Consider the following 27,976-nt stretch of genomic DNA (forward strand, 5'->3'; position numbering starts at 1 on the left):
CCTGTCAATAATACATTTTGAAGGTCTCTCTCTCTCTCTCTTTATTCATCTTGTGTCGTTTAAAGACGCTGACAGCAGCTATACTTCTTAACACGTGCATCTGTTCACAACCTTAAAAGGTCTGCAGATGGCAACTGATATCACAGATGATGAAATTTGCCAACATATTTCTCAACAACATTGTGGAAGACTGAAAGAGTCTAACTATAGAATGTAGATGTAGTGAATGCAATATGTACATATTTCATGTATTGGAATCAGTTGAATAGTCATCTCATTTCCATGGCCTTTTTCTTGTAGACAGAGCAGAATAACTAAAGAGCATCCCCAGGAATGAGGCTATAAATAAAAATTCAGCTTTTGGGTTCAGGCACATTCTGTAGATTAATGCTCTCTCTGTTGAAATCAATGCTGGAATCTTTCAGTAGGTGATTGATTCTGCATCAAACCAACTTACACTTAGGGCTTGAATAAGAAACCCCAAAAATATGTTTTAAAGAAATAGGAGAACAAGAAAAAGTATGATTTTGATGTATTGCAGTTAGGGAAAATGTCAGTTGTGTCAGCATCAAGTTTTGGTCTTTTACATTCGTAGGAAAGAATCAGAATTGCTCTTTACATAAAAAATCATCAAAAGATCATCTTCATAACGCTTTATTTTTATGCACATCAGTGTTTTAAATGGCAGTGCATTATGGATTACACAAGTAGCTGTTTTCAGTACAGATGATAAAAAAAATAAGAATAAGCATGTGAGACTGAAGACTGGAGTAATGAATGAAAATTCAGCTTTGCCATCATAGAAATCAATTAGGTTTTACAACACATTGAAACAATAATAATAATAGATTTCTTTCAGAAATACTGTATTATACAGGAGCTGATCTCTACATTCAATGGCTGAATGAGATTGTGGTCTCGTGGAAGAAAAAGCAAACTCCTGCCCTGGGGCTGATTCGTTTAGGCAGGGTCAGTGGTCAGACACAGAGTCCTCCTTTGAGCCGTGCGTTACAGTGCCCTTTCACCTGTCAAGATTCGGCTGTCCCGAGAGGGAGATATCCCATGTACTGCCAGGCAGCAAACTGTAGCTTTCACAGTGGTCAACACTTACCATATGATAAAACCACAGTCGATACGTGTTCAAGCTGTGCAGTTTCCCTTGCCCGTGTGTTAACCTCATGCAGTACGTGAAGGGACATACGAAGAATCGATAACATTTGATCAGTGGATGCAGGAAAAGCTTAGCACGGATCTCACCGAGTGCACAATTACAATCAGCCATCAGATGCCACTGCAGAGTGCAGAGAGCGGCGGAATCCGACAAGGGAATCAAAATCAATAGAAGAGCATCGGAAAGATAAGACCGAATGTAACCGATAATTATGCTTCAGTGCTGGCAGCTTAAAAATGCTCTTATCTGAGCCCATTAGAAAGAAGCACCGTGGGAACAATTTTAACACTTAAAACATAAATATTGGTGTTATACGCCTTAAATGCCTTCAAGTTGATCCAAGTTAATAAATCAATAGTAATTGCACAATTGTACTTAAAAATTGAGCAATACTTCGATCATTTGGCTTTTTTTTGTTCCCTATCAAAAATACAGTAAAACGTGACTTTGAGGCAAGATGGAGCCCAATCTTAAGAATAATACAGTAATGGCTATCTGACTATATACAGTGGGCTGGGTTTATGCAACTATATGAATGATTACAAACATACTGATTTTCGTTTTACACGTCCTTATTTGAAAACTTGTGAATCTGTTTTCAAAACGTTTCTCTATTTTTGTAAATGTTTTTAATGTATATGCTGATGTATACATTTTGTAGCAAGAAAAACTGTAATATTTTGGAATATTATAAGCAGTTTCATGTATTATAAAGCTGAAGTAATATTGCAATTTAAAGTAGAACCATTTGAAATCGTCTATTTTAGTATATTTAAGTGTCTTTAGTGTCAAATGATTATTTTAATATGCTGTTTTGCTGCACAAGAAGCATTTTTTATTATTAGCCGTGTTAAAAGCAGTTGCGTTGGATAATGTGTTTGTAGAAAACTACATAAATGATTTAAAAAAAGAATATAAATTTAAATATAAAATAAATACAAAATAATCTGGTTTTGAAAAAGATTGTTTTGTTTATACAGTAGTGATATAATTGAAATGTTATTTTGTAATATTTATTTCTTTAGAGATATTATTAATATAAAAATATCTGGTAACCCTTTATAATAATGACACGCTATGAATCATTCAATTTTTTTAGTACATCCTTTATAAAGCTTTGTCCCAACATTATTAGTCATTATTAGTAAGCAGTTTATAAATGCATGTATAAACACCTTGTTCTTGAGGCTCAGTAATATGATTTAGAAATGTATATGTAAATAGTTTATTAATCATTTACTTACACTTTCTGAATGATCTTATGAATCACTGCTGTATTTATAAACTGTTTACTTTGTAGGAACAATGCCTTATAAAGGATAAATCGACTACTTACTGACGCTTAACTATTGATTCATAGTGTGAAGTGCTACTAAATATTTAATAATAAAATCAATCAATCAATAAATTGTCAATTCTGTCTTTTGTTGATTTAGATCACAGTCGAGGCCATCCTGCGGCTCGCTACGGATCCCGTGCTTCCGTTTTACCCCTTGGATATCGCTCTCGATGTTCAGAACAAACTCAAAGGTAAGAACGCACCTCATTGTTAGACTTATTTTACAGCTGACATCCTCGATGAATTCAGAACAAAAGTGCAGCGTGTTGGCAGAACTTTTTCTGGAAGTTTGTTTGGGGGCGTAACTCAGCGCTGCAGGCCGTCAGTCCTGACTCCTCCCATAAAGATGATTTACTCTGTTTGGGTGAACCTATCGATCTTCCGTTCACGGTTTAAAGGAGCGCTGAAAGAATGACCTTGATTTCTGCATTTGTGAAATTTAAATTGGCGCCGGCCATTTCTCGGCTCAACCGGTGCTCAGATCAAATGGGCTTATAAGCTTCAGACCCGACCGGCCATCAGTCTGCCGCTTTTCATAAAGAGCTTTACCTTAGATGGGGAACAAAACGGGAGAAAATTCCCACGAGCGGAAAACACTTTATCCTTTCTACTTCATCAGAGCCAAAGAAACCCAGAGGTAGTAATGAGCTTTTGACAGGCTTTTATTTCCAAATGTTCTCTACGTTTTCAAAGACTTGCAGAATTGGATTTCAGAGATTCAAATAACATTAAATGATTATACAGTGGCTCGCAGGTATGCCGTTTTTTTAACCTCTGAATAGAGACATCGAGGGCTTCTCCTCTGAATCTGTTCGGCTCTCTGCTGGAGCGATGCGCCTTTTGTGTTTAAATATTCATGAACACAGAGAAGAGGACAGGTGAGAAATGTAATTGCCACATAATCCTGCCACACGAAGACAGACTGCGAAGCCCTTAATGCTGTGCGGTATTGATATTTCATCAGACGCGCGCCAAACACTCGTGTCCGATCTTTTGTTTTACTGTCTCGGCTGCAGCGGGGCAGAAAGACTGAGGCATCGCACGCCTGAGAAGATCCCGCAGAGGCACCGCGAAGGCATTTTCACTGTCACTGTTCGGGATGGAAAATATCCTTAATATTTTTGATCCCATATTTTTACGTACTGATGCTTCAAGCTGTTTCCTGACAGATATACCCTAATGTGAAGTCTGCTGTGAGCAGTTTGGAGTTTGAAGGAATGAAGTCTCCTCCAGATGTCAATGTGGAGTTAAACCTTGTGATCTCATTGTACTAAATAACTCAGGTGTGAAAAAGCACCTTCAAGTGGCTAAAAGCATAACTGGAATTCCCAGAGAACCATATGTTTGCACACAATTGTTAAGACGTCTCTCTCTCTCTCTCTCTCTCTCTCTCTCTCTCTCTCTCTCTCTCTCTCTCTCTCTCTCTCTCTCTCTCTCTCTCTCTCTCTCTCTCTCTCTCTCTCTCTCTCTCTCTCTCTCTCTCTCTCTCTCTCTCTCTCTCTCTCTCTCTCTCTCTCTCTCTCTCTCTCTCTCTCTCTCTCTCTCTCTCTCTCTCTCTCTCTCTCTCTCTCTCTCTCTCTCTCTCTCTCTCTCTCTCTCCTCTCTCCATCTCTCTCTCTCTCTCTCTCTCTCTCTGTCTCTCTCTCTCTCGATCTCTCTCTCTGTCTCTGTAAGCAGCTGTTTTGGTAATAATAGTAAATATTCAATGAGCAGCGAATCAGCATGTTGGATTTCTGAACAATCATGTGACACTGTGCCATTATAGAGGTAAATTAAATGTAAAATTATAGTTAAAACATAACGTCCATCTTAATTTTTTCACATTATTACAGTGAAAATAGCCTTTGTAAAAGACTTTAAAAACATTTACAAAAATCTCAATGACCGCTACACTATGATAATAATTATTATTGTACATACCTTGTGTTTGCATAAACAATCAGTCAATTTTTTCTTTACATTTTAAATTCATCAATTTAATAATTATTCATTGACACAATCAAACGATTAAGAAGTGATATTTTACCTGCTTCCATGTATCCTGGACACATGTTGAGCGATATGAAAATTCACTAGTCTTTAGAAGAAGGAAGGAAGAAGAAGCAGCTTTTACAAACATCCAAATTATTTATTTTAATATATATTATAGACAAGTAGATGGTGGCTAGTACAGTACATTCTCTATCTCCTCGTGCCGTGTTATGATAGGAGTTTTAGAGACATGAAAATGACGGTATTCATGAAGAATAATGAATGAAGCGAGATCAAAGAGTTATGGCTAATTGAAACCTTTGAGATCTTTTGTTCCCTTCAGATTCAGACCGCTCATTGATGCTCAGATTATTTTAGAGTGACTCAGCAGAGTGAAGAACGAAGACTGCCAGACATCTGAAATCATACGAGTTACTCACTCACTGTAAGATAACTTCATAAGACTGCTATTGGTGTTGGGAAGCTACATCAAAACTGTAGTTCCCACTTTTAAAACTCTTTTGAAAAAGGTAGCGACGACAAACTGCAAAAAAAAAAAAGATAAATAAAATGAATATATGTGTTACAGCTATCAAAGTGTTATAATTTAACCAGAGCAGCTTTCTTTGGATTTAAAATGAAAAATAATTTGTCATACGCTTTAAAGTGGAAAAAAATGCTTTGGAAATTTGTGTATCCGAGGAGCTGCTTCTCCTTCTGTTCATCATAAAATGCAGAAATCCTGCAATACACAAGCAGTCACAGACTGTCACAGCATTCATTCAAACATCATCTGGAGTTATTTCACTTCACTAAATAACCATTAAGGTAATGGTGCCGTTTGTTATATTTTTGTTGTGTTATAAATTTAAATTACAAGTTGTTAGATATCATGTTGGATGTCTAATACAATATATAATAAACAAAAGCTACGGTAATGATGCATTCTAATTAGAAATATAAATTACTGTAATTAACTTCCCATTTAATATTGTACAAGCTAAAACATTTATTTATTTCTGGAAACTTGCTCACCATCCTCTGTAGTGAATGGGTGCCGTCAGAATGAGAGTCCAAACGTCCGATTAATCACAATAATCCACAACATCACTTCAAATCATTGCTTCTGACTAAAATAACGATTCCTCTATACATACATTATTTTCCATAGCCGAAAAGTCATCTTGTCTGAATCAGGAAAGAAACATTCACAGATCAAACACATTTACAAATGAAATATTCCTAAAAAAATATATATATTTTATTGACTTTGATGTGAAAGGACAACAGGGGATGGACTTTTTCACTAGAGGAAGCATTATTATGGATAAGGCTTTTATATAAAAAGGTTTAAAAAAAACATTTTAATACAAATATTTCACAAAATAGATTGGAGTCATAATAATTACTGTATTTATCAACTGTTTGGGCTCCCACGGCACCCATTCGCTCCAAAGTGCTAAATTTCTCCAAATCTTACGCTAGATTGTAACGTTTTCGTGTGTGTTTTTTAACCGACACGTGACTGCACATTAAAATCCTTTCTGAATAAGTTGTCTTTGAATCTAGTTTAAAACGCCAGATGTTTTTGTGGTGTTGCATCACACCTCACACTGTTGTTTAAGCTTTTGCCACAAGCATTACAATTTTAAAGTGTGTCAATATTCCAACTTTTAAAGAAGAATTTTGAGAACGCTGCATTCCTTTGTGCTGCGTCTCAATGTTTATAACACACCACAAAGGAAATGCATTTGCAGTAAGCACACACACAGATGCTGATATACCAAATAATATATGTTTATATAGTAAAAAATAGATAACAAACTATGTGTTACAGTAATTCCATGCTTGCATGTGTCTAAGGGGTGCCTGGTGTGATATTACCATAGTTGCTTTCACACATATCTCGTGTCTGAAGCCCTTGGCACAAACATGGAACATAGCGATATGCATTTCGTCATTTGTGAAATTGCAAACCTTGGTTGAGTTGGTGACAGTTTCACCGGGTCTTCTGCTGTCTGTGTTACAGTGAGTGATGAGTTACAGCAGTCCTACTGCAGGGAGTGCTTTTCATTCTGCAGAGAAAGACAGAAAGAAGGAGACACCGTGTGCGTGTGTGTTCAAGTTTTTAGGAAAGTTTTTTTTTTTTCTGTTTACTTAAAAGTTTTGAATATCCTCCAAAGAATCGAAATATATTCATAAACACATTCTCCAATGATACCCATCACTCAGGGGGTGTTTAGCTTTTTTTAGGGCTGCAAGCAAAAATGGGATTTGAGCTGCTTGAAATACAAGGTGGAAATTACATTGGAAATCATCATAGTTGAGTCAGATTTGCCCTGCGGAGTTTGATTTTGTAGAATATGATTTAACAGATTTATCTATTATTGAACTTTATTTAACAAAGGCACCTTGTTTTTACCGCATTCTTAGGCAGCATAGCATACAGTATGCTGACGAGACAATCTCAGAAAGCGTTGTGCTAAGCTCAGTGATTAAAAACTAAATTCAGAAATGAACATCATTCAATCAATCAGTCATAATCTAAGATGACAGACAAGGCCAAAAATATTGAAGGAATCTGCTAGTGTTCAGTGTATATAGCTTATTAAAATGCACAACCGCCCGGGGCCTGGGGGCACAGGCCTGGCATTATCTTTGAGAGGTTGAGCTGTTCGATACATGATAGATGCATGCTTGAGTAAGCAAGTTGAAAGATTATATATATATATATATATATATATATATATATATATATATATATATATATATGTATATATAATGTATGTGAGAAATATGTCAGTTTTGAATTCAAGCCCTGAAAACAACACTACAGTGGTTAAAAGTCGCTGACACTATACTAGATTTGCAGTCGCGACACATCTTTCAACAAATACCTTCTTAAACTGGATGAATATGCATGTCTTCGACTCATTTGCTAGCTTTTGTTTCCGGGCAGATGGAGGTATGCCAGGGGTACATTTTTGTTTAGCACGCAGATTTGGCATTAAATACTATGCTGTTTAATTTTGAGGGCCAGTGCTCTGCTGGAGTTTTGAGGGTTGCACTTAAGCTGTCAAAACAGTTGCTGCTAACAAGAAGCGAAGTCAAGTGCAGAGCCGAAGGGTGCGTCTGAGACGATTAGGACCATGACGATGAAGTGAAATTTAGATAAAAGCTGCTCTGAGTGACAGATAGGTGTGGTTAATAGCTACTGCAATGCATTAAGCACAATCTGGCCATCCGATTTATTCTACCTAAAAATGGCAATAATTATGATATTCAGTGCCTGGAGCTGTTGTGTTAAACTTGAGGTTAAAAATGGAAAGTCATCAAATCAAGGTTATTGGTGTTAACTAGCAAAACAAAGAAATGCATATTGTTTCTGGCATTCTACTTGAATATTCATAATTCTTGTCTTCTGGTTTTTTTTTTTTTTCAGATGACCCACTTAGCCGGCCGGACCTGCTGAACGTGGCTGCATCTTTGAGAGACAACTCGGCTTTCTTTCAATCTGAGGTCATGCGTCCTGCCAATGACCCCAAAGAGAGAGATCCCGCCCACATACGCATGCTAAATGATGTACTACGAGACTTGGAAAAAAGCTTCCTTATCCCAAACCCTCCTCTTGGCTTTTACAGGTAACCGTTAGCTTACAAGATCCCAACATGGAACTTGAACGATGCTTTAAAGAATCTATAGGAAGTCGTTCATGCAAAGCGTGAGGTTTCATACAATTTTCAGGGGAAGGGAAAATAGGTGAAACGTTTGGTTAAAACTTTGATATACCTGACAACAGAGCGGTATTAATTATTGAGTGTTTGGGGCGAGTGAAAGCTGTAAAAAGTTTCTTGTGAGAACAGATAAGAGAGTGCAGAACCTGCAAACTTTTTCTCAAATGACTTAAAAAGTAGCAAATGTTGCTCAAAAACTTTTTTTTTTTCAAAAGGCTCACTATCCTACTTTTTCCTTACACAGGTTTACCAAGAGGTTTGTGTCTTTGCAATCTAGGAGTGTGATCATTATTTAAAGACTCCAAGCATTTTGTAGAATGCAAAACGTAATATGAAGTTACATTTTTTTATATGCCTTCATTTTGAGCACCTTGATTTAAGGTGTTTGCATTCAGGACCCAAAAATGAGCTGTTAAGACTATATTTCCACTTCTCACGGGATATGCACGCTCATGTTGAGATTCGTAATGAAATGGATGGATTTGGCGTACTTTTAAATACAGTTTGATATACTGATGCCCCTCATAATCTGCTATCTGTGACAGCTAATTTTAGAATTAAGAATAATCAAGAATAATATAATGAAATAGCTCTAATGGCTTAAACAAAAGCTGTTTGGATGAACTATCCCAAAAGGAACCTGCTTGTTGTTTTCACATGGATTCACATTTCTTTAAAATTTTGAAAATGCCACGTTTTGAAAATAAAACGTTAATTTAACCAGTAAATAATTACAGAAGTAAAATAAAATTGCCTCCTTCCTCTCAGAAGTGCTGTAATATTAAACCAGTGTGTACAAACACACATTGGGTAGCGTGACAATTATATTGCATTTGCAGAAAAGCTGTATTGGCTCTTTATTTTATATTCGTGTGATACAGATGCAGTTTATAAAGAATTACCTCCAGGTTCATAAAAAATGAATGATCGTAAAGATTATTAGTTGTTCATTGCAAAAGACCATAATTAGCGCAAGATTATAGTAGAGGTCTATGGGAATTTATTAGCCTATATAGTCCCATGATACCCCTAAGGGGGATTTGTGGGTCGATGGACTGGAGTAACCATCATTTAGCCATTGTGCTGATGTCATCAGCTTCTGTGGTCACAGAGAGCAACACTGAGATTGCGTGATTCAACAATGCGGGTCAATAAGTCAAGAATATTTATATATGCAAGTGTGTAATGCCAATGTTCCTGGTTGTTTCGTCGGCCATGATTAGGTGCTTGAAAATGCAAAGAGGAGTGAACAAAGGGTCAAGCACAAAGCAGGCCTGCATTACAGAGTTAATGGTTTCCTGCGACCTCGGTGGAGGAGATCTAGATCTCAAAACCACATACTTTGGCCAGAATTATGTGGTGAAACACTATTGCAGGTACACACAAACACACACACACACACACACACAGAGATCATCTTGGAGGGAATAGGAGTAAATCCCTCAGTCGGCTGTGATTCACTCCTCAGCTCAACAGAATAAAATGCTGATCTTCGGCTGTGTCCTTCTCAGAATTCACTCCACCATGGCGCACGTGCTGTTGGTGATGTTACAATAAAAGTGATTTGATTCAACGGGGATTTACTGATGTGCCTCTGTTGTTGATTGCAACTTTGCAGCTTGATCCATAATGGAGTGGCCGGCGATCCATAATAGACGTTCCGATTATTTCTCCTTTTTGTGTTTGGGTGAATGCTTGTTTGATCTTCCATCGATCCTCAAGGTCCGTGATACAGCCTGGGTGCTGCATTTCTGCTTTGACTTTCCTGTCAATGCCGCCGTCGCCGTCAGTTGGTTTTGCTAATCTGGACTGAAAAAGGGCCCTGTTATTATCAAAAGCGACATGCAATTGTAATCAGCTGCAATCAGCGTGTCCTGGAGTGGTTTTTATTAAATTAACAGAAGAGGAAGCAAACGGGTGAAGTGCGGGGAGACTCGTCAGGGTACCTGCTCATTATCTCTCTTTGGGTTCTGGCCTGTGAGAATTAACACCCTCTCACTGATCTTCACTCTTTCACCCCCTGTGTTTTATACACTTGTCTCTCTGTTTATTAATCAGTTTAAACCGATCGAAATGTGGACTGGAAAAAGTTGTTTCGCTTTTTACTATGTTAGGCAAGACCGGATCCACCCAAAATTACAATTTTGTTGACATATACATATTCTCATGTCACTGCAAACCTTATGACTTATTTATTTTTTTGTGGAGCACACAAGGAAATGTTTAGCAGCACTCATATAATGAGTGAATGATGACTTCAGGGCTATCAATAACAAAAAAAACACTGTCAAAGTATCATAAAAGTGACCCATGTGACTATATTCCCCGTCTTCTGAAACCATATGATTAAAATTATAGTTATTATTCACTAAAAAAAATCTTCTCCTCTTACGTAACACTCAAATGCTTTGTCTGTGTCATGCCATATGATGCCTTGAGTATTTTGTACATTTTATGAAATATGCACAAAACTTTTATTTTGGATTAATCGAATTGAATTTATCGCTGCCCACCACTAATAAATACAGATGTAATTAATCCAACTTTGGGTCTGGAACAACAGATGTTGGCATACTGTCTGGGGAGTCGCAAAACCTTTTATTTAATTTAATTATAATTGTGAACTTGTGAATTAATATTTGAAGGCTACAACTTAAATTTTAGTAGTTTGCTCAAATAAAGCTATCATATGCTTTCAGGATTGTAGCACACAGGTTATCAGTTTTTTTTTTTTTACTGAACTTTTTTTAGAACTTGATGGTGCAAGTCGATTTCATGACGAAAACGTGCCTGTGGGAGCTTTTTTGAGATGCAAAATGCCTAACAATAAGTAGATTTCAACTGAAATTAACAGTAAAGGTGTAAAACGACGATTGCTTGTAATTGTTTTTGCACACAGCTATGATTACAACTCCATGTTTTGCTTTCGATTTGGACGATTTCGGACGCTTTCGAATCCAGTGAAAAACATGACTCGCAATGAAACCGCTTAAAGACGACAGATCAAAAAAGAAGCTAAAGTGAATGCTTACGATTGCGTTTTTATGTCACACATACTTCATACTATCAGGTAGCTTTTGGTGTAATGCAGATGGTGCTTTATTTTAAAGTGATAATTAAATAAAAATGATGTAATTAATTACTCACCCTCATGTTGTTCCAAAGCCGTAAGACCTCTGTTCATTTTCAGAACTCAAATTAAATATTTTTGATGGAATCTGAGAGCTCTCTAACCCTCCTATATAGACAGCAATGTAATCAACACAAGGTCCAGGAACATAACAACGAGATCAGTAAAGTGATCTATGTGACATCAGGGGTTCAATCGTAATTTTATGAGAATACGAGAATATTTGTTTTGTGCGCAAAAGAAAAATACATGATGCAAATCATGCAGAAAATTTCCCATGCGTACATTTTCGTCATGAAATCAGGGTTTGAAATCTCTTAAGAGTAAATGAATCGTTACAAAAACGCCAGGTTGGTTTTTTATCAACTTTTTGTCGTCTTATTATTGAACACGATTGTCAAATAAAAAAAAAAAAGGGCCAGGCTCCAGGTAAGAGTTTGACCTCAGTAGCACTCACAGACACTCTGGAGGGTTTGCTCCTGCAGATAAAACAAACGCCAATATTCAGTAGATAAGGACCAGATAGTATCTGGACCCACGCAGGGTACTCCGCTGTCTGCGCTGAACTCGGTATGAAGGTGCTGTGCAGGAAAACTCTTTCTCCATTAAAAACAAAGTATATGGTGTTACCAGAAAGCCCAGATCGATATCTCTAAGATTTCACGGAGGGTTATATAAGAAGACCTCGAGCAACAGTTGGTGTAAAAATGACCGAAATTGTAAAAAAAGGGACAAACCTTGGAAAAGAAACAGCCTGCACTACTTGTCATTGTGGATCAGTAGTTTAACTGGTCTTATGTTGCGTCTAAAGTTCTGGATTGTGGAACTTGTGCTTTTGGCAAACCCGGTAACTTTAATGTCTGTTCAAAGTGCTTTCATCCTTTAGCATGTATGTGGAAATAGCAATATTTTTATGGAAATAATACAGATTAAAAGAATATACTTAAAGAGGTCAGTCATCATTTGACTGTATGAGTTTCCTTCCATACCACTTGAACTGAAGTTTACATAATAATAAATGCATTTAGAGTTTTTTTTTTTTTTTTTTTGTAAAGTTGGATTTGAGTACATCTGTGCTTATTAGCGGTGGACAGCAATTAATTGTGATCTATCACATCCAAAATAAACGTTTGTGTGTGTCTGTGTGTGTATCTATCTCAATGTAAATAAATACATATGCATGCAAATATTTTCTAAATATATATTGTGTTTTTGCATGATAAATATTTACAGTACGCACGCATATAAACAACTCTGGAAGCTTTTAGTACATTATTCTTCACCTGTATCTATACAATGTATGCTCCTTGCACACTTAAATGACCTTTTATTTCATAAGTATATATAACTGCACTGCATTTCTTGCAGTATAATGGAGTACAGTATGTGCTTTTAACAAAAACACGAGGAAAATATATATAAATAAGCTTAGATAGACAGAGAAACCAAGCAAGAAAGAAAAAAAAAAACGAAGAAAAAGAAAACAGAAAAGCGAGGAGAGAGTCAAAATGTCCTTTGGTAATCAACATTCAACAAACGCTGTCAGTTGAGCTTAACTCGTATTGAACCCGCAATGTTTCTTAAAGAATGACGAGGCGCTACTTTCTGGTTTATATGACTCACAGGCCGAGCAAAAAAAAAAAAAAAAAAAAAAAGGATAACCATTTCCTTTGGGAATGAAAAGTGAGTGTTTGAGATGTGGACATTTCAGTCTTTCACTTCAAATAAATCACACTGATAAAATGCTCTGAGGTCTTTCACTGTATACTTCGCTTTTAAAGATTCCTAATTCTGTACAAACGCTAACAAACGGTAAGCTGACACGCTTATTCCAGCTTTAAATGTATCTCTGGCTTGGTGATAGGAGAACAAGCGCTGTTCTCATGTGATTTCTACCATCCGGTTAGCAAGTTCATTATAAAGTTTGAAGGTCACAGGCTCATTCTCAATAACTTTACTTGACCTGTTAACAGATAAAGAATTGCCTCGTTTATTACGGTCAGGTGTGTGAAGCTGGTTAAAATGCTCCAAAAACAGAAATCAATGCGTGACCCTGAACCGTGAAGAAAATGGTCCAAAGTCTGTTAATATTGTCATGCAGGAGTTTGGTTGATTTCTCTGTGGTTGCTCCAAGGTTTTCCAAGGTTGCTTTAAAAATATGCTGGTATTGATTTTGTTTTGTATTTATGCTCTGTGTTATAACTGAACGTAGGTATGGTACACGACAACATACGAGTCGTTACGTATTTCTTCTTAATGTAGCACCTCCTTGGACAGTCATGCGAACTAAATGCATGATGAAAGACATGCGGCATATCCTAAATATAGATTATTTTAACCTCAAAGCACAGATAGAGTACACTAGCATTGGCAGCCATCTAGACTGTCTCCAAAAATTCCTCAAACTGGAGTTTATAAAGATTGTGATAATTACATTTTTATTATGTTCTGGTACAGTTTACAGAGTAAATAATTCTTAGAATGTAAATGATTTTTATCGGATGTGCTTAAATGTAGAAGCTGTTTTGGTGTTTATTTTGATTGTTACTTGATTGTTAATTTAAACGCAATAATAATGCTTATTTCTATTTATTTAGAAATAATATTAATGTTGATTTAACTGTTAATTTGTAAATTGTTATTATTTGAATTCATTTAATCCGTATTACCAATGGTATTTTATTATTACTATTAATGTCTTTATATTTTTAATACAAAAATGTAAATGAATTTACAATTAATGTTGCTTTATTAAAAAATTGCTATTGATTTTAAATAATTGTATTCTTAGTATTTTACTTTATTGACATTTATTTATTAATAATTGTATTTATTAATGTTTTTTTTTGCTATTTATAAATATTAGTACTTTTATGACGGTCATTGATATTATTATTTGAATGTATAATTTTGTATTTTTACTTTCATTTGAATGTGTTATTTCTTTTTTTATCATTCACAATAGGTTTTTTTTTTCTCTCTCTCTCTCATTAATTATAACTCAGTGTTCCATGTGAAGACCCCACTCTCTTTGGTTTCTCTCTCACACAGGAACATTCTCTATTGCCTGAGCAGACAAACTCCAAGCTTCTCTATCCTGAAGGACGCCCTGGAGGTCCCCTGGCACAACAGCGTCAACCGATCCCTGACTCTGGTAACCAACGCCATCAGTTCAGCGGACAAACTAGTAGAAAGCGGACTCGACCTGTTTGAGAATGAAAACGATATCCCGCAATGACATCTGGAAAGAGACCGCACCTCACGGCGTCAGAATATGACACAAATCTTCTGGTCGACACCAAGGTCTCAAAGGGATCTGAAGACCCTTTGACAAATAGAGGGTATCATTATTAAGTGCACTATTAACCCGAGGTTCACTTGAGGAATTTCTTCAGGGCAATACTAAGTTATTGTTTTTGTTCCTCTAACGATGTTCACAAATGGATCTAGAAACATTAATGAGAAAAGTGTCAGGGAGCTCGCAGGGTCGAGACTTTGTTCTGGGGGAAAACACCAGCAGGTTTATCATTTATATTTCCAGTCGATTGGTGGTCAGGACTCAAAACAGGTTCAACTTGATGTTTGAAACGCGTTTTAAAACGATTTTAGGATATATTTTATTTGGTTAACAATGCTAAGACTAGTCCACCAAGTCCACTAAGACTAGCGACGACCTTTGAAAAAGGAGAAATGCCGCGACTCAAAATCATAATGAAGTCAGACTTCATAATGCAAAACATACTAACACTGATAGTGTCTGAATTAAAAAACGAAAGCTGAAAGAACAAGTAGCGTGTGCTACTGTGACAGTCTCTCAGGGGTGTTTGCTTCACAATCTGTAGAAAAATAGGAACGGAACGAAATATTTGTTGCAAAAGTGTTTGTGCTTTGTGAACCAATTAAAGTTGAACTAAGAGAGCTTGAGTCAACAAAACAAGAATTCAGGGCAATGCTTGTTCTTATACTAGAAAAAACATTTAGGCAATACAGTAGTGATACGGTTTGTAAAGTACTAATAGTTTTGTACATGAAAGTAGTCATAGATCAGGGTTAGTGTTTTAGTTTATAGTTCATAAATTCAAGGTGAACAGAGGCAAGTCTTTAGGAGGGCTGAATTGAGTTTGCAGTTTGATTGGGTGACATTCCACCAATGAGAAGCCGGGATGGCAAATATATAAGCTACACAAACAGTGCAGGTGAATGATGTCAATATGGATAGTGTCACAGTAATGTCACGTTAACGTCTTTTATATTCCGGCGGCCAGTGTATTTGTTCCAGCATTTGCACTAAAGTCGTTTTTTCCTCCGGTAACTATTTTGGGGGAATCAAGGTTTTTGAGAGCGACTAATACCTTCCCGTTTACTTTAGATGCTTGACTTTTACAGTAGTAGTTCACCCGAAAATGAAAATGTGCTGAAAAATCTACTCACCCTCAGGCCATCCAAGATGTAGATGAGTTTCTTTATCGGGAATACGTCTGGGGAAATGTTGCATTGCATCGCTTGTTCGCCGGCGGATCGGCGAATGGGTGCCGTCAGAACGAGAGTCCGAACAGCTGATCAAAAGATCACGATAATCCACAAGTGATCCGCATGACTCCAGTCAATCATTTAACATCTGGTGAAGTGAAAAGCTGCGTTTTTGTAAGAAATAAAGATGAGAGTGTATCACGGGTGAAAACAACTCTTATATTTTAGCCAAAAGCAATGATCTGGGAATAAAAATGTGCTAAAACAATGTCTATATCAAACACGCAGAGATTAACTGATGTACAGTAGCTGTGTGGATTATTGGGATGTTTTCTTCAGCTGGTTTGCACCCATTCACCGCAGAACATCCACTGGCCAGCATTTTCTACAAACGATCCGATGATAAAACAACCTCCTCGACATCCCGAGGGTGAGTACGTTTTCAGAACATTTTCTTTTTTTTTTTTTTTGCGAACGGTTCCTATAAGTATGAAAAACATCTCCATTAGAAACACGAGATTCAGGGAATCTAGTTTGACCCAGCTTTAATTTATTGACGTGCCTTCCAATGAGTCACACACGCTTTTAGAGCAGCGATTTGCACTCAGATCTTTCGATACCAAACGTTTACCAAAATATCTTGTTCTGTGCTTGTTTTTATTTATAATGTTTCATTTGTCAAGTAATCATTTGAAAGGACTGTAAAGTTGACTAAATTATTTTTGCTGTTTTCTTATCGTTTCTTATCCGTTTAGTAACCCCCTGAAACACATCTTTTTTAGAGAGCAGCCATTTAAAACTGTGCGTCATTTTTTCCAGAGTCAGCGTTTCCTTGATAATTATGATAAACCTATGAAACAGACACTGCGTTTGCACACAGAGAAATGCTGTGGACCCGTCTACTGCTGGTTTGCTACGCTAAACAAGCCAGAAGAGTCCAGCTCATTTGCATTGCACTAAAACGAACTGTTAAGCTGTCTACCTGACTGTGTGTTTGTACGTGTGCTATTCTATTTATTTATTTCATTTTCTAGAGATTTATGTAAATACGTTTAATTTAATCTGGCTTTTTATTTACGTTTTTTTTTTTTTTTTTTTTTTTTTGACCCAAGAGAATTTTCACGTTCGGTAATGTTGTGCATTGCGGTCATTTGTATTGTTTAACATTTGTATGAATTTTATATTACGTGAAATCGCCGCAGCTGCAAGATGCATGAAGTGTTTTTTTATTTAGATTAGGATAAAGAAGTTAGACACGAGTTTAGATTTAGAATGGTAGGCTATTCATTCCCGTGGTTAGAATAAATGGTGGGGCAGTGAAATTGCACACGTTATTGTTTCTCAGTGTAACAACAGAAAACTGACTGCATTCGAGCAAACGCGTACAAGATGCAAAGCTGTTACTGGGATGGTGCCCTCAATTACAAAAGCTGACTTTATTTACCCCTGAATGGTGCATATAAGTACATTTTAGTACTTTAAAAGCACATATTAGTACCGTCCTAGTGACGAGCTTTCCATTGAGTAAACCACACAAAGCATAAGAGGACTATTTTGCAAAAGCAACTATCTGACTTATCTTGTTCATTTGGGGATACTCACCAAATAAATTAACTGATATGTTTATTTTTAACAATACCGATGTTAAGTTTTGTCACTACAGTTAGCAACTGAGACAAGATGGCGGAGTTGCGCTTGTTAGGGAATTTAAGCAGGGAACCTTTTCGACCCCTCACAAAAATCCCATTAAAAAGACTGGATTTCATCCGTGAAACATTTCACCTTTACTCGAAGGAGCAGTCTAATATCAGAGAGTTGCAGCTGCAAAATATGTAAACCGATAAATGCCCCGATTGACCAGTCAGAATCGAGTATTTCAGAAAGCCATGTACTGAATACACATGTAGAGTAGATCTGTGAACACTTTTTTTCCAGTATTTTTCCCCCGTGGCATCACGTTATAGTAAGTATTGTGGTCAATGCGGTGCATGTTAAATCACTCTTGTATATGGGATGTCAAAGCTTGAGAACACCCGGCGTGAAGAGCAACACTCGAGAACATAATTCATACAAATGTGTGTTTGGTGACACGTGCTAAATGACATTTTAGTGCATTAAATGTCCTACACTAAATGACTTTTATGTTTTGTCCAGAGGTGGAATCCAGACTTTTTTTATAGCCAGTGGGGCATTAAATATAATTGTGTTGTCTTTAGTTGGATGTCTCGTGGAGCCACATGGGTCAGAAAACACCTAATGGACGGACAATGTGGACACCGTCGCTGTTTAAATGGGTGGAAGGTTTTATTTAATTCACGGTGTGTTGGAGAAAGCGATATAATGTGATATTCAAAATGCACTAAACTGTAATAAGGGTAAAGAGGATTTCAGATGCATGTTTTTTTTTCCTCTCTTTCTGCTTAATTTGTATGCCACTGAACATAAACTGATACTAAGGCAATAAATACCAGTGCTGGAATAACATCTGTTGGATCATCAATCTCATTTCATTTCTCACTAAAAAGACTCACTGTTTCACAATCCATATAATGATGTTCTGCCTTTTTCTGCCAAGTATACATGCGTTACAAGTGATCCTAATGACCAGCGTTAATATAATAATACACCCGGCACTCTAGTCCACTCAAACACCTACGTTGTGTTCACCAGCGTTTAGGCTCAAGTAATCAAATTATCCTCAAGAGTTCATTTGTTTTCTCCTGGGAATATGTCTCTGAACAAAAATTGCCTTAATGAGCTTAATGATGAAATCAGTTTGAATATATCTGTTTTGACACGTTGGCTTTCATCCATTTAAATGACCCTTTTTTTGTGTGTGAAAGTTGTATTTCTTCCCACTCTTTCTTTTATGTTTGTTTCCAAGCACGTGTGATGATCACTTTTGTTATCTGACAATCCCAGAGGGAGTGATTCAAATCTGTTGTTATAGATGTCTTTTTAATCATCGCGGTCGTAAACACAAAAAGGAAAAAGGCTACCTCGTTCTCTAATAAGTGTATGGGGAGGGAATAACATTTTATTATCAAGAAAATGTCATTTTACTTGGATTTTCACATTAAAATTGTAGTTTAACGTTATAGTACTAACTTATTAAACAATATAAATAAATATATATATATATATATATATATATATATATATATATATATATATATATATATATATATATATATATATATATATATATATATATATATATATATTTATATTAATATTGAGTATATATTTATTCAATAGCTTTTTCAATTAATCCATTTTTGTTAGTCATTCCACAGAAACTGCATTATATGCTTTTTGACAGACAATCATTACGGACGCCTCGATGTGATGTTCTGTTTAGCGGTATGTCAAAGCAAATCCGCTTAAAAAGAATTCCTGGATATGTTTGCTTCTTTCTCATATTCTCATTTTCCCTTCTAATTGCAGTATCGGTGGCAGCTGTGGCGTTACGCGCCGCGCGCACTCGCAGCTCGACGCGCACGCGCGGCATCACGCGCCACCGGTAGGGATGTACGCGGGAGACGGGATATATAAATGCAATGATGGCGACAGCTGCAGAGGAGATCTCAGAAAACACTGAGACACCAGTGTCTTTCAAAAGCGCAAGGAAAAACCAGGATAGACCCTGGAAACAGAGCTTTATTTATCTGCAGTGCTGTGAGTATCAGGGGAGATCGATGCGTGATAGCAACGCAGAGGTCTGCGATACCCACCCCGCACTATATCGTTGAATTGAACGTTTAACACCATATTGCATAACGTACAGAGCACGTTACATCTGTATATCTCTCCTGATTTGCCGCCTTCACGTCCAGTTCAGAGATGCACCACCATGACGTCATTCGGCTCCGTTCACGTGCGCTTCACGCGCACGCATGCATGGGAGAAGCATGTTTTTTTTAATTATTATTATTATTTCTGCTTGTTTCTGCTTGACTTGAGTTATTTGACATTTTCCGGTTTTGAAATTATATTTTCACTCGTCGCGGCTTGGTTTATTGTCGAAGCGTGAGTTGAAAGTTAACCGTTTCCTGAAGTTCGTTACAGGCTTGCTTAAAATGTCGGCCAGCGTCCGATTAGATTCATGCCGAGGCATTTAAAATAGAATTTAAGAGCGTGGTTCATCCGAAATGACCACCCTGTAGTCGTTCACTCACCCTCGTGTTCTTCCAAACCCGTGCGAGTTGATTTCTTCCACAGAACGGTACGGTTCAGGAGGAACGGCCGTAAACGGATCAGTGAGTCAGTGAGTTGAACTCAAGAACCGGATCAGTTCTGTTCGTTAACGAATAATTTCCTGCACTGTCACGTCCGAGTTGGTTTTAAAAGAATACATCTTTCACAGTAAGGTTTTATGGATTAGTGAGCATGTTATACAAGAAAATTAACTATGACTTTTTGCCTCCATAACCTGCTGCTTATTAATAGTCTTACAAATAAGTAATGCTCATTAGTAATGTAGTTTACCAATAAGGTAGTCGTTGAATACAGGTTTACGGTAGGAGGAGTAGTCGTGCAAAATATGTGCTTTATAAGTGGGTCTACAAATAAACAGCCGATATGTTAAAGCGTGCCAATAAACGGCTAGTTAATAGTGAGGATATACTAAAATGTTTCCGTGAGATATCCAACTTCCAAAGCATCTGAAGTTAACTTACTAAATCGGGAACTTCCGAAAGCTGCGTTGCACGTTGATTGTAATCGTCAGGGCTCGGCGCTTGCTATCCGTTTAATGTCATTGAAATAAATAAGGAGAGTTAATATTCCGCTAAACATCTCCCCTTGGGTTCAGCGCAAATCAACTATTCCTTTAAACGGCAATAATAGAAAGCAGCCCTGCTTTATGTGTCTGGTTACTGCTGCACGTGCCGTTGTATTGTTTTAGTAGAAAGCCTGCAGATGTTGTTATTGGCAGAGTAGCTGCATTATGTGACAGCTGCGTAAACCTTTTAGGCCTATTTTATGCGTAAGAACCGCTTCGACTCGTCGCTCGATCCCGCCATCAAGCAGAAGCATGCGCGTACTTGACAGCTCCTGTTGTTTATACAGCATCGGGCATCGTTTTCATTGTGTCTTCAATTTTTCCTCCCGTTTTATATCCCTAAGTGGATTTTAGCAAGGCGATAACACAATTACTGTCTGCATTGTGATTTCCAGAAATGAGGTTTATAGCGCAAGTACATAAAAATTCAACAACCGTCCATTAATCAGACCTAATATGAGAGACCTACAGGAAAGAGCGTTCCGCAGCGAAACTCGTACGACGTCGAGATTGAACGGCTGCGCGAGGATGTTTCTTGACTTGGCTGGTTGCCAGAGCGACTGATATCGGTGTCATTAAAATGCCATCATAGTTACTTTTGCTACTTCTGTACTTACTTATTGCCATCCATCATCTTGACTCTTAGCGTGGGCGTAATTTAAATCCGCAAATAGCTGCCCCATAATTCTGCCTGCGAAGATTGTATACAGTATTTCAGGCATTCTGTCAATTAATCAAATCTGCCCATTTACCAGCTTTACAGAGACTTGTACTTTCTGTTATTTGCTAGCTTACGGCGTCGACGAACCCCTTTCATCTCTCAAATTTCATTTCCTGGCGTGTCATATTATTACGCAAACTCGTATCTCCGAGCTGAGAGTTCATTTAGGGGGCCTGATGATACGGGCCATGCTGCTTTTACAGATAACAAAAGTTGTTTTTTGTTTTTTTTTTTTGCCTGTTATTTTTAGACATGCTAATATCACTCCTCGCCAACGAGAATACCTGGTTTGTTGTACTTTGAGGCAGATAAAAGGCCTTCAAGGATCATTTTTCCATTTTAACAATAAGTGTTTATTCCCTCGATGATATTCGTGCATCTGTAACTAATCCTGCCCAAACATTTACACTGTAATTGGAAAATCAAATGCTATCTGTAGTGTCAGCAAAGTCAATTTGAACTTTTCAGTCTGGCTTCTCATTCGTGACTGCCGCTGTTATTTCTCTGTGAGAGGCTAATCAGAAGCATCTTATTAATATGCATCAAAGAGCCGTGGCGTAATTTTTGTAATTAGGCCAGAGGAGACGTGTTTATGCTTAGATTTTTTTTTTTTTTTTCCCGCTCTCTCTTTTTCTCTTCCATGCAGCACGTTTTTTTCTACTTCTCTCATTACACTGTACAGCTGCTCTTCAATCCTTACCGGCACACATGTAAATCTCGACTGCCACCTCGGGTTACAGCTGAAAGAGTTGAGCTGTGATAAGACAAGGTGACATTGTGTTGGTTTGATAGGGAGGAAGTTTTTATACTGATCGTTGGGCCCGTGCAGAATATGAGTATTAATATCCCTCTTTCTCTTGTGTGTTCGTTGGGATAGTTTGATTATGCTTTCGGACAGAATAAGAGTGGACTGTTCTCTGCTTCATTTAACCTATTTTGGCATTATTGACGAATTTTGAGAAATATTATTTTTATTGTTCATTTAAAACATATCCTGAACCAAAATATCAGCTAACAGCATCCACATTAAAATAAAACGCTACTGTAAATGGATCTAAAGTGACAGTAAAGCCATTTGTTACAAAATAATTTTGCATTTTGTATCAGGGAATCCTAAAATAAAGGTGTCATTTTTTTTTTTTTCCACAAATATAATAAGTAGCGCTATACTGTTTTCTAACACTGATAATAATAATAAATGATGGCTGGAGAACTGATGCTGAATAAAATAGAAAAGGTTTATTTTATAATGCAATAATATTTTACAATATTGCTGTATATACTGCAGTTTTGTTGTCAGAAAATATCAAATCAAATGAATAATAGTATTTTTATAAATGTAATTTTTTGCTTATGAACTGTCGTTTTTATTTATAGTTTTGTGGTCAACTTAGATTAAGAGGTATCATTTATGGTTATGTGTTCAGCTTTGCTGTTACCAGAGATGATGTGTATTATGAATACATTCATTCTTTCTTTTCTGTTATATTAAACATTCGAACACATGTTGTCTCTCCACAGATTTTTTAACAATTGCTACAATACTGGGAACCGGGATCCTGGGTAAGTCAAATCTTAGTGTGCAATTAAAAAATATACCAAATAGCATTATGCTGATTTATCTCATTTAGTCCTTTGTTATTTTTTGCACAGCGTATAAGACAGATGCTCACTGATCCACAGCAGTTAAGAAAAGACTGCAGAAGATTTTATTTTCTTTAATTAACTATTGGAATGGAAAAGGAAGGAATAAAATCCACGCACGAGAACATTAGCAGGCAAAATGAAGTTAAACATAATTTCTCAATGGGTTTTCAGCAAGACTATATTCTGTTTTGTTAATGATATACCCAGGCTTTATGGTCTGAACAGTCACACATATATATTTATAAGACACTGCAATTACATGGTGCATTGAATTTAACTGTTCTGTTTTCAGTGAGATTTAATAGTTGTTAAAAAAGACATTTCTCTTTTCATTTCCTCCTATCTGAGTTAAATCATTTTAAAGTGTTCTTCTAGCCATAATAAAATTACTACCATCAAATTATTCAGTCTAGAGATAATATCTGATATGAGTGGCTGAATATGTTTGCTTTAATATAAGACCATACAGATGTATTCAGAACATAGCAGATGCTGTCATGGCATATTCATCAAATAAGGTGTTTTTGTTTGGGTTTTTTGTAGGACTGCCTGTAACTATCGCTCAGGCAGGTCTGGTGCCTTTCTTGATATCCTTCATTGTAGGTTTTTTAGTGCAGGTAAGACATTTTTTCCTCATTGTTGTATTTATTCTGACATAGTTTTGGATTCTTAGCTCCATTTCAAACAACTTTAACATCTCAAAACTGACATGGTTTTTCAAAACCGCTACGTCTTTTGATAATTACGAGGTGGCTTCTTTTTACTATTCATTTTTTCATCTTCCTCCTTTTATTCAACCATTTTCTGACATTTGATGGAGTTGATTTTGACTTCACAGTATCTGCAGTTCTAAAGCAGATCTTGCGTTTTGATAATAACATGACATTGCGACTGACATTTGTCTTGTTTGACATTTAAGAAAGACTTATTGTAAAAAAATGTCTGAATCTTGCGGCTTTGAAAAACTTACTTATGCTGCTGTCTTTGATTCTTTTCAAAATTCCATTCCTCTTTTAGAACTTTTGTTCTACTGCAGCACAAAAAATTAGGTAGCAGTTTTATTTTAACAACAAAATATGCTTTGACAAATGCAAACTCCACAGGATATTTTGATTTATATATATATATAAAAACCCTCACCTTGATGGTCTACAAACTGCCATGTTTTCAAACTAACATACTTTCTGGATTTTTTGCACAATTATAAAATATTCTCTGCAATAATGCGTTTAAGATAAATGTTGATTCATTCTCTTTTAGGCTCTGCTCATTTACCTGTTTGTAGATTTGCTTCAACGATGCCGTTTAGCCCAACTTCAAGCACTGAAGGTAAGAAAAAAAACAAAAAACTGTCATACAGTAACATTTTATTTTTCCATCACAGGTAATAATTAAATATATTAACGTAGACAACTGCTATTTTGAATCGTAATGATATTTTTAAATATGATTGTATTTTAATCACTAATGAAAAATAAATGCAGTGACCATTAGAGACCTCCAAAAATCTCTCCCAACCGCTGAACAAAAGCCCGAAAACTGTGTAATTGCATTCACAAATGAGGCAGATGCACAATAACTAGTTTAGTAATAGAATGATAATGTCAAATCAGTTAATTGTTGATGAAGATATTGTATTCTGGTGCCAGACTGCAGAAACGGAGAGGATCTTAATGGAAGAAGTTGGTTCTGCAGAACCACCGACACATAATGCGGAAGAGGAAGAAGATGGGGAGGAAGTGGAAGAGGCAGGTATGACGCATTAGAACAAGTTATATGTCATAGCGCTCCACTGGTGGTGTTGAATAAATATCAAGAGCAGTACAGTCGGTGAGCTGTGCATTGCTTTGTGACAAATCCTCACACGGAAATGATCGTAATCCTATCAGCATACACTAAATCTACTCAATCCAGTAGCTGTAGGGAAGTCCGTGTATTTTCATGAAGCGCAATTCCGTTGTGTTCGGGAATGAAGCATCCGAGCCTATGCGTTTATTGTTTGTTTTCATTTTCTGCACTTTTTTTCCCCTAAATATGCCAATCAAACAAATGTTTAAAGAAGATTATTGGCTGAAAAGTTTCTAACGAATATTTGCATGCTTTGCTCGTTCATAGGGCTTTGATATTCTTTTCATTTTCAGAGTTGAAATGAGAAGAATATTTTAGGATCTAATATCCTGCGAAGTCTTTAGAATACTTATTATCCGCAAGAGATATGATTTTCAAAGCCAGTGTTTTGATGTGAATTATATTGTAAAAAATGTCTGCTGAGCCTAACCGCTATCATAATTTGTCATAAAATGTCATTTTTAAACTAAATGTCTTGGGTGAACTTACAAGGGATACAAAGAGCTGGCGGATCATTTTGAGAATAAGGTTACTAAATGCGATGAGAAAATGAGCATAATTGTAAATAGATGGTTAAACAAGGCAGCTATAATTTTTCATGAGAAAATGGAACGGACCTACAGGCTTGTATGACAGTAAATAAATCCAATACTGTTTTACCGGTTGATTATATCTTTAAGAAATATTATATGGTATACTCGTATTTTGATAGGCTTAAAGTTTTTAATGAAGACTTGATGCTTTGATTTATGTCTCTGTGATTTCCCGTCTCTGTAAGTATTACTTTACCATTGTTGTTTAGAGGCCAGGGCCCAGTGGTAAATTTGGCGCTGGCACTCATTTAAAGTAAACATATTTGTATTTGCCTTCATTCTTGCTGTTTTCCCCGCTGTTTAACTGGTTATGCAGGAGGTGGTGGGCCACGTAAAACAGTAGGAAGTATAGCAGGAAACAGATGGCAGCTGTATTGTTTCTTTGTTAAAAGGACTACAGGGACTGTTAACAGAGCCGGAACGGGGAGGAACACAGAGGCTGCGTTGAAATGCGTCAGTATTAGCGCTAACTAATCAGGGCTCATCTCGGCCCACGCAACAGAAACGTTAAGTATTTTTGACGTGAGATGGAGGGAATAGACAGCTAATGAAGATGAATGAGGGAAAGAGGGGGCCGCACTGTCAGCAGGGATGATGGGCGAGAAAAGAAGCCTTCCTGTGAACGTCAATGGGAATCACAGCCGTCTGACACAGACACACTAATTGAAGGGCTCGTCTCCAAGTCACTGACCCACATACTGAAGTACACCGTAAAACACTCAATCATTTTGAAAAAAAAATTAAATAGATAAAATTGCAAACACAATTACTGCCCAAACTGGTCAATTTTACAGTATAAAACTGTAATTTACAAACAAGAACATTTGATGGTAAAACCAGTAAATTCAACAACACGCACTGCTGTTAAAATCTGCTTTGTACCTTTAACATACTGTCAACCACCATAATGCAGCCACAGGAAGAATCAAAGCTCATCACAAGAACAGAAGTATACACCAATATATAGAGGCTCACGCAAACACAAAATAACAATCATGATAGAGGATGTAACATAAGGCTCAAATGTACATAAATTATAACAAAAAACATGATTAAGCAAAATGCTTTCTATTTTACACCACCTATAATGTCATGGCCTTCTTTGAAAATATACTTGGTATATGAATAATACAATCAGAAAAAAGTCTTTGCTGTTAATGATTTTATTTTTTTAAAGGTAATTCTTAATTTTGTATTAATCGTATTTTTGTACCTCAGTAACCCCTGTTACACAAATCTAAACCGATTCTTATGTGACATCAGTAACAGAAAAGGACGTCAATAACTCTTTTGAACAACACTGTGAGCAGACACAGGGAAGTTAGCACCTTTTTTTTTATAACTATTAACTAATAGTGTGATATTGTGGTTGTCAGGCTTAACAACTCAATTCCGATACACTGAATAAAGATAAAACTATTACTTGTGGAAATAATCTTTGTTATATTACCCATATACATGATTTTTTTTTTTAATATCACATATGCCCTGTGCTCTCCTGTTATTCATAGGGCCGGGGCCATTGAGAGCAATCACAACCCCATTACTTATTTGATCATAATGGGGTTGTGAGATAGTGGTATTAAAGTTATCCAGTAATTTAAATGAATTCTTATATTCGATCAAGTGTCATATGTTGAGTGTAGATCCATGTTAAAGTGTGTGCACGTGTGTTCTCAGTGTTAAGTAAATTCTACAAACAATACACCTTAACCACAACATGAAAGTAGTTAGTAATTTTTGTCAGTTCATAAATGTTATCTCAATATTTCGATGCACTGAGCTTTTCTTTCCCTGACCGGTCTCCCAGCCCCACGGCATGAGGCTGTTACCAGCGCACTTTACATCTGGGATGGTATTCTGCTGGTGATGAGCAGTGCCTGGTTTCCTTCAAACATGATGCTTTTAAATTCATCACATGTTAGCTTTCATCATCCGCTCTTTGTCCGGTAATTGATCTTAAATCCGACTTGCAGGACAACACATCAACGTCCTACATCAATTTGAATCAATTCTTTATGTTCACCACAATGAATTAGTTCTGTTTGATGGCCTCCTTCTTCAGCTGGCGATTAATATTGTCACAATATGTGCTCTATAAATATGTGACTCTCATATTATACATCAAACTCAATTTCAATGACATTTAAGAACACCGTAGCACTGTGCCTCATTTTTTAAAAATAAGCAGAGTGAATAAAGCCATTCTTCATTAAATGATTGCATGAAATTGAATGCAACTGCATGTGAGAGTATTTTTTTTTACAAACAATTTACAGAGAACTTTGTTCACTTATAATTCATTAATGTGGCCTATGGTTTGAAACGCAGCTAAGCATCGCCTATACTATGCAGCGAATGGGTGCCGTGCAGATAATGGCCTTACTGCATACCCATTATTCATTTGCACTCCTGTGAAATTAGAAATTACAATGCATTCTTTGTGGGAAAAGTTTGACTTTGCATACTGCAATATTCCTTTCCATCTTTTCGCACTGTTAACTCGTAGTTAAACGCTTTGTCTGTGATATCCTCCAAACAGCCGCTTGCTTCGAGGTGATGAAAATTC

At 36.6% G+C, this 27,976-nt stretch overlaps 2 protein-coding genes and 1 long non-coding RNA gene across 5 annotated transcripts in view; 2 read left to right on the forward strand and 1 right to left on the reverse strand.

Annotated features, from left to right (window-relative positions):
* LOC122354637 (inactive N-acetylated-alpha-linked acidic dipeptidase-like protein 2) overlaps nucleotides 1-18,299 on the forward strand; it is a 192,444-nt gene extending 174,145 nt beyond the window's left edge. Inside the window, 3 exon segments of the mRNA XM_043252897.1 lie at nucleotides 2,608-2,701; nucleotides 7,924-8,122; nucleotides 14,397-18,299. Coding sequence (XP_043108832.1) covers nucleotides 2,608-2,701; nucleotides 7,924-8,122; nucleotides 14,397-14,583 — 480 coding nt within the window. The 3' untranslated portion in view covers nucleotides 14,584-18,299.
* Nucleotides 4,691-6,617, reverse strand: LOC122354638. Its single transcript, XR_006252137.1, has 3 exons — nucleotides 6,459-6,617; nucleotides 5,140-5,223; nucleotides 4,691-5,025 (listed from the first exon to the last, which is right to left on the reverse strand). It is a non-coding gene; the product is annotated as an uncharacterized LOC122354638 (long non-coding RNA).
* A 1,001-nt stretch (nucleotides 18,300-19,300) lies between the features above and the next one.
* Nucleotides 19,301-27,976, forward strand: part of si:ch211-51h4.2 — a 98,481-nt gene continuing 89,805 nt past the window's right edge. For 2 of the 3 annotated variants that reach the window (XM_043252237.1, XM_043252238.1), the window contains exons 1-5: nucleotides 19,301-19,493; nucleotides 22,841-22,882; nucleotides 23,510-23,583; nucleotides 24,227-24,295; nucleotides 24,616-24,718. In XM_043252237.1, the coding sequence (XP_043108172.1) occupies nucleotides 19,376-19,493; nucleotides 22,841-22,882; nucleotides 23,510-23,583; nucleotides 24,227-24,295; nucleotides 24,616-24,718 (406 nt within the window). In that variant the 5' untranslated portion in view covers nucleotides 19,301-19,375. Of the gene's footprint in view, nucleotides 19,494-21,949; nucleotides 22,089-22,840; nucleotides 22,883-23,509; nucleotides 23,584-24,226; nucleotides 24,296-24,615; nucleotides 24,719-27,976 lie in introns of those variants that run through there. The other variant, XM_043252239.1, reaches the window with a different exon arrangement.

The sequence above is a fragment of the Puntigrus tetrazona genome, chromosome 11 (genome assembly GCF_018831695.1).
Source record: "Puntigrus tetrazona isolate hp1 chromosome 11, ASM1883169v1, whole genome shotgun sequence".
Classification (NCBI taxonomy): domain Eukaryota; kingdom Metazoa; phylum Chordata; class Actinopteri; order Cypriniformes; family Cyprinidae; genus Puntigrus; species Puntigrus tetrazona.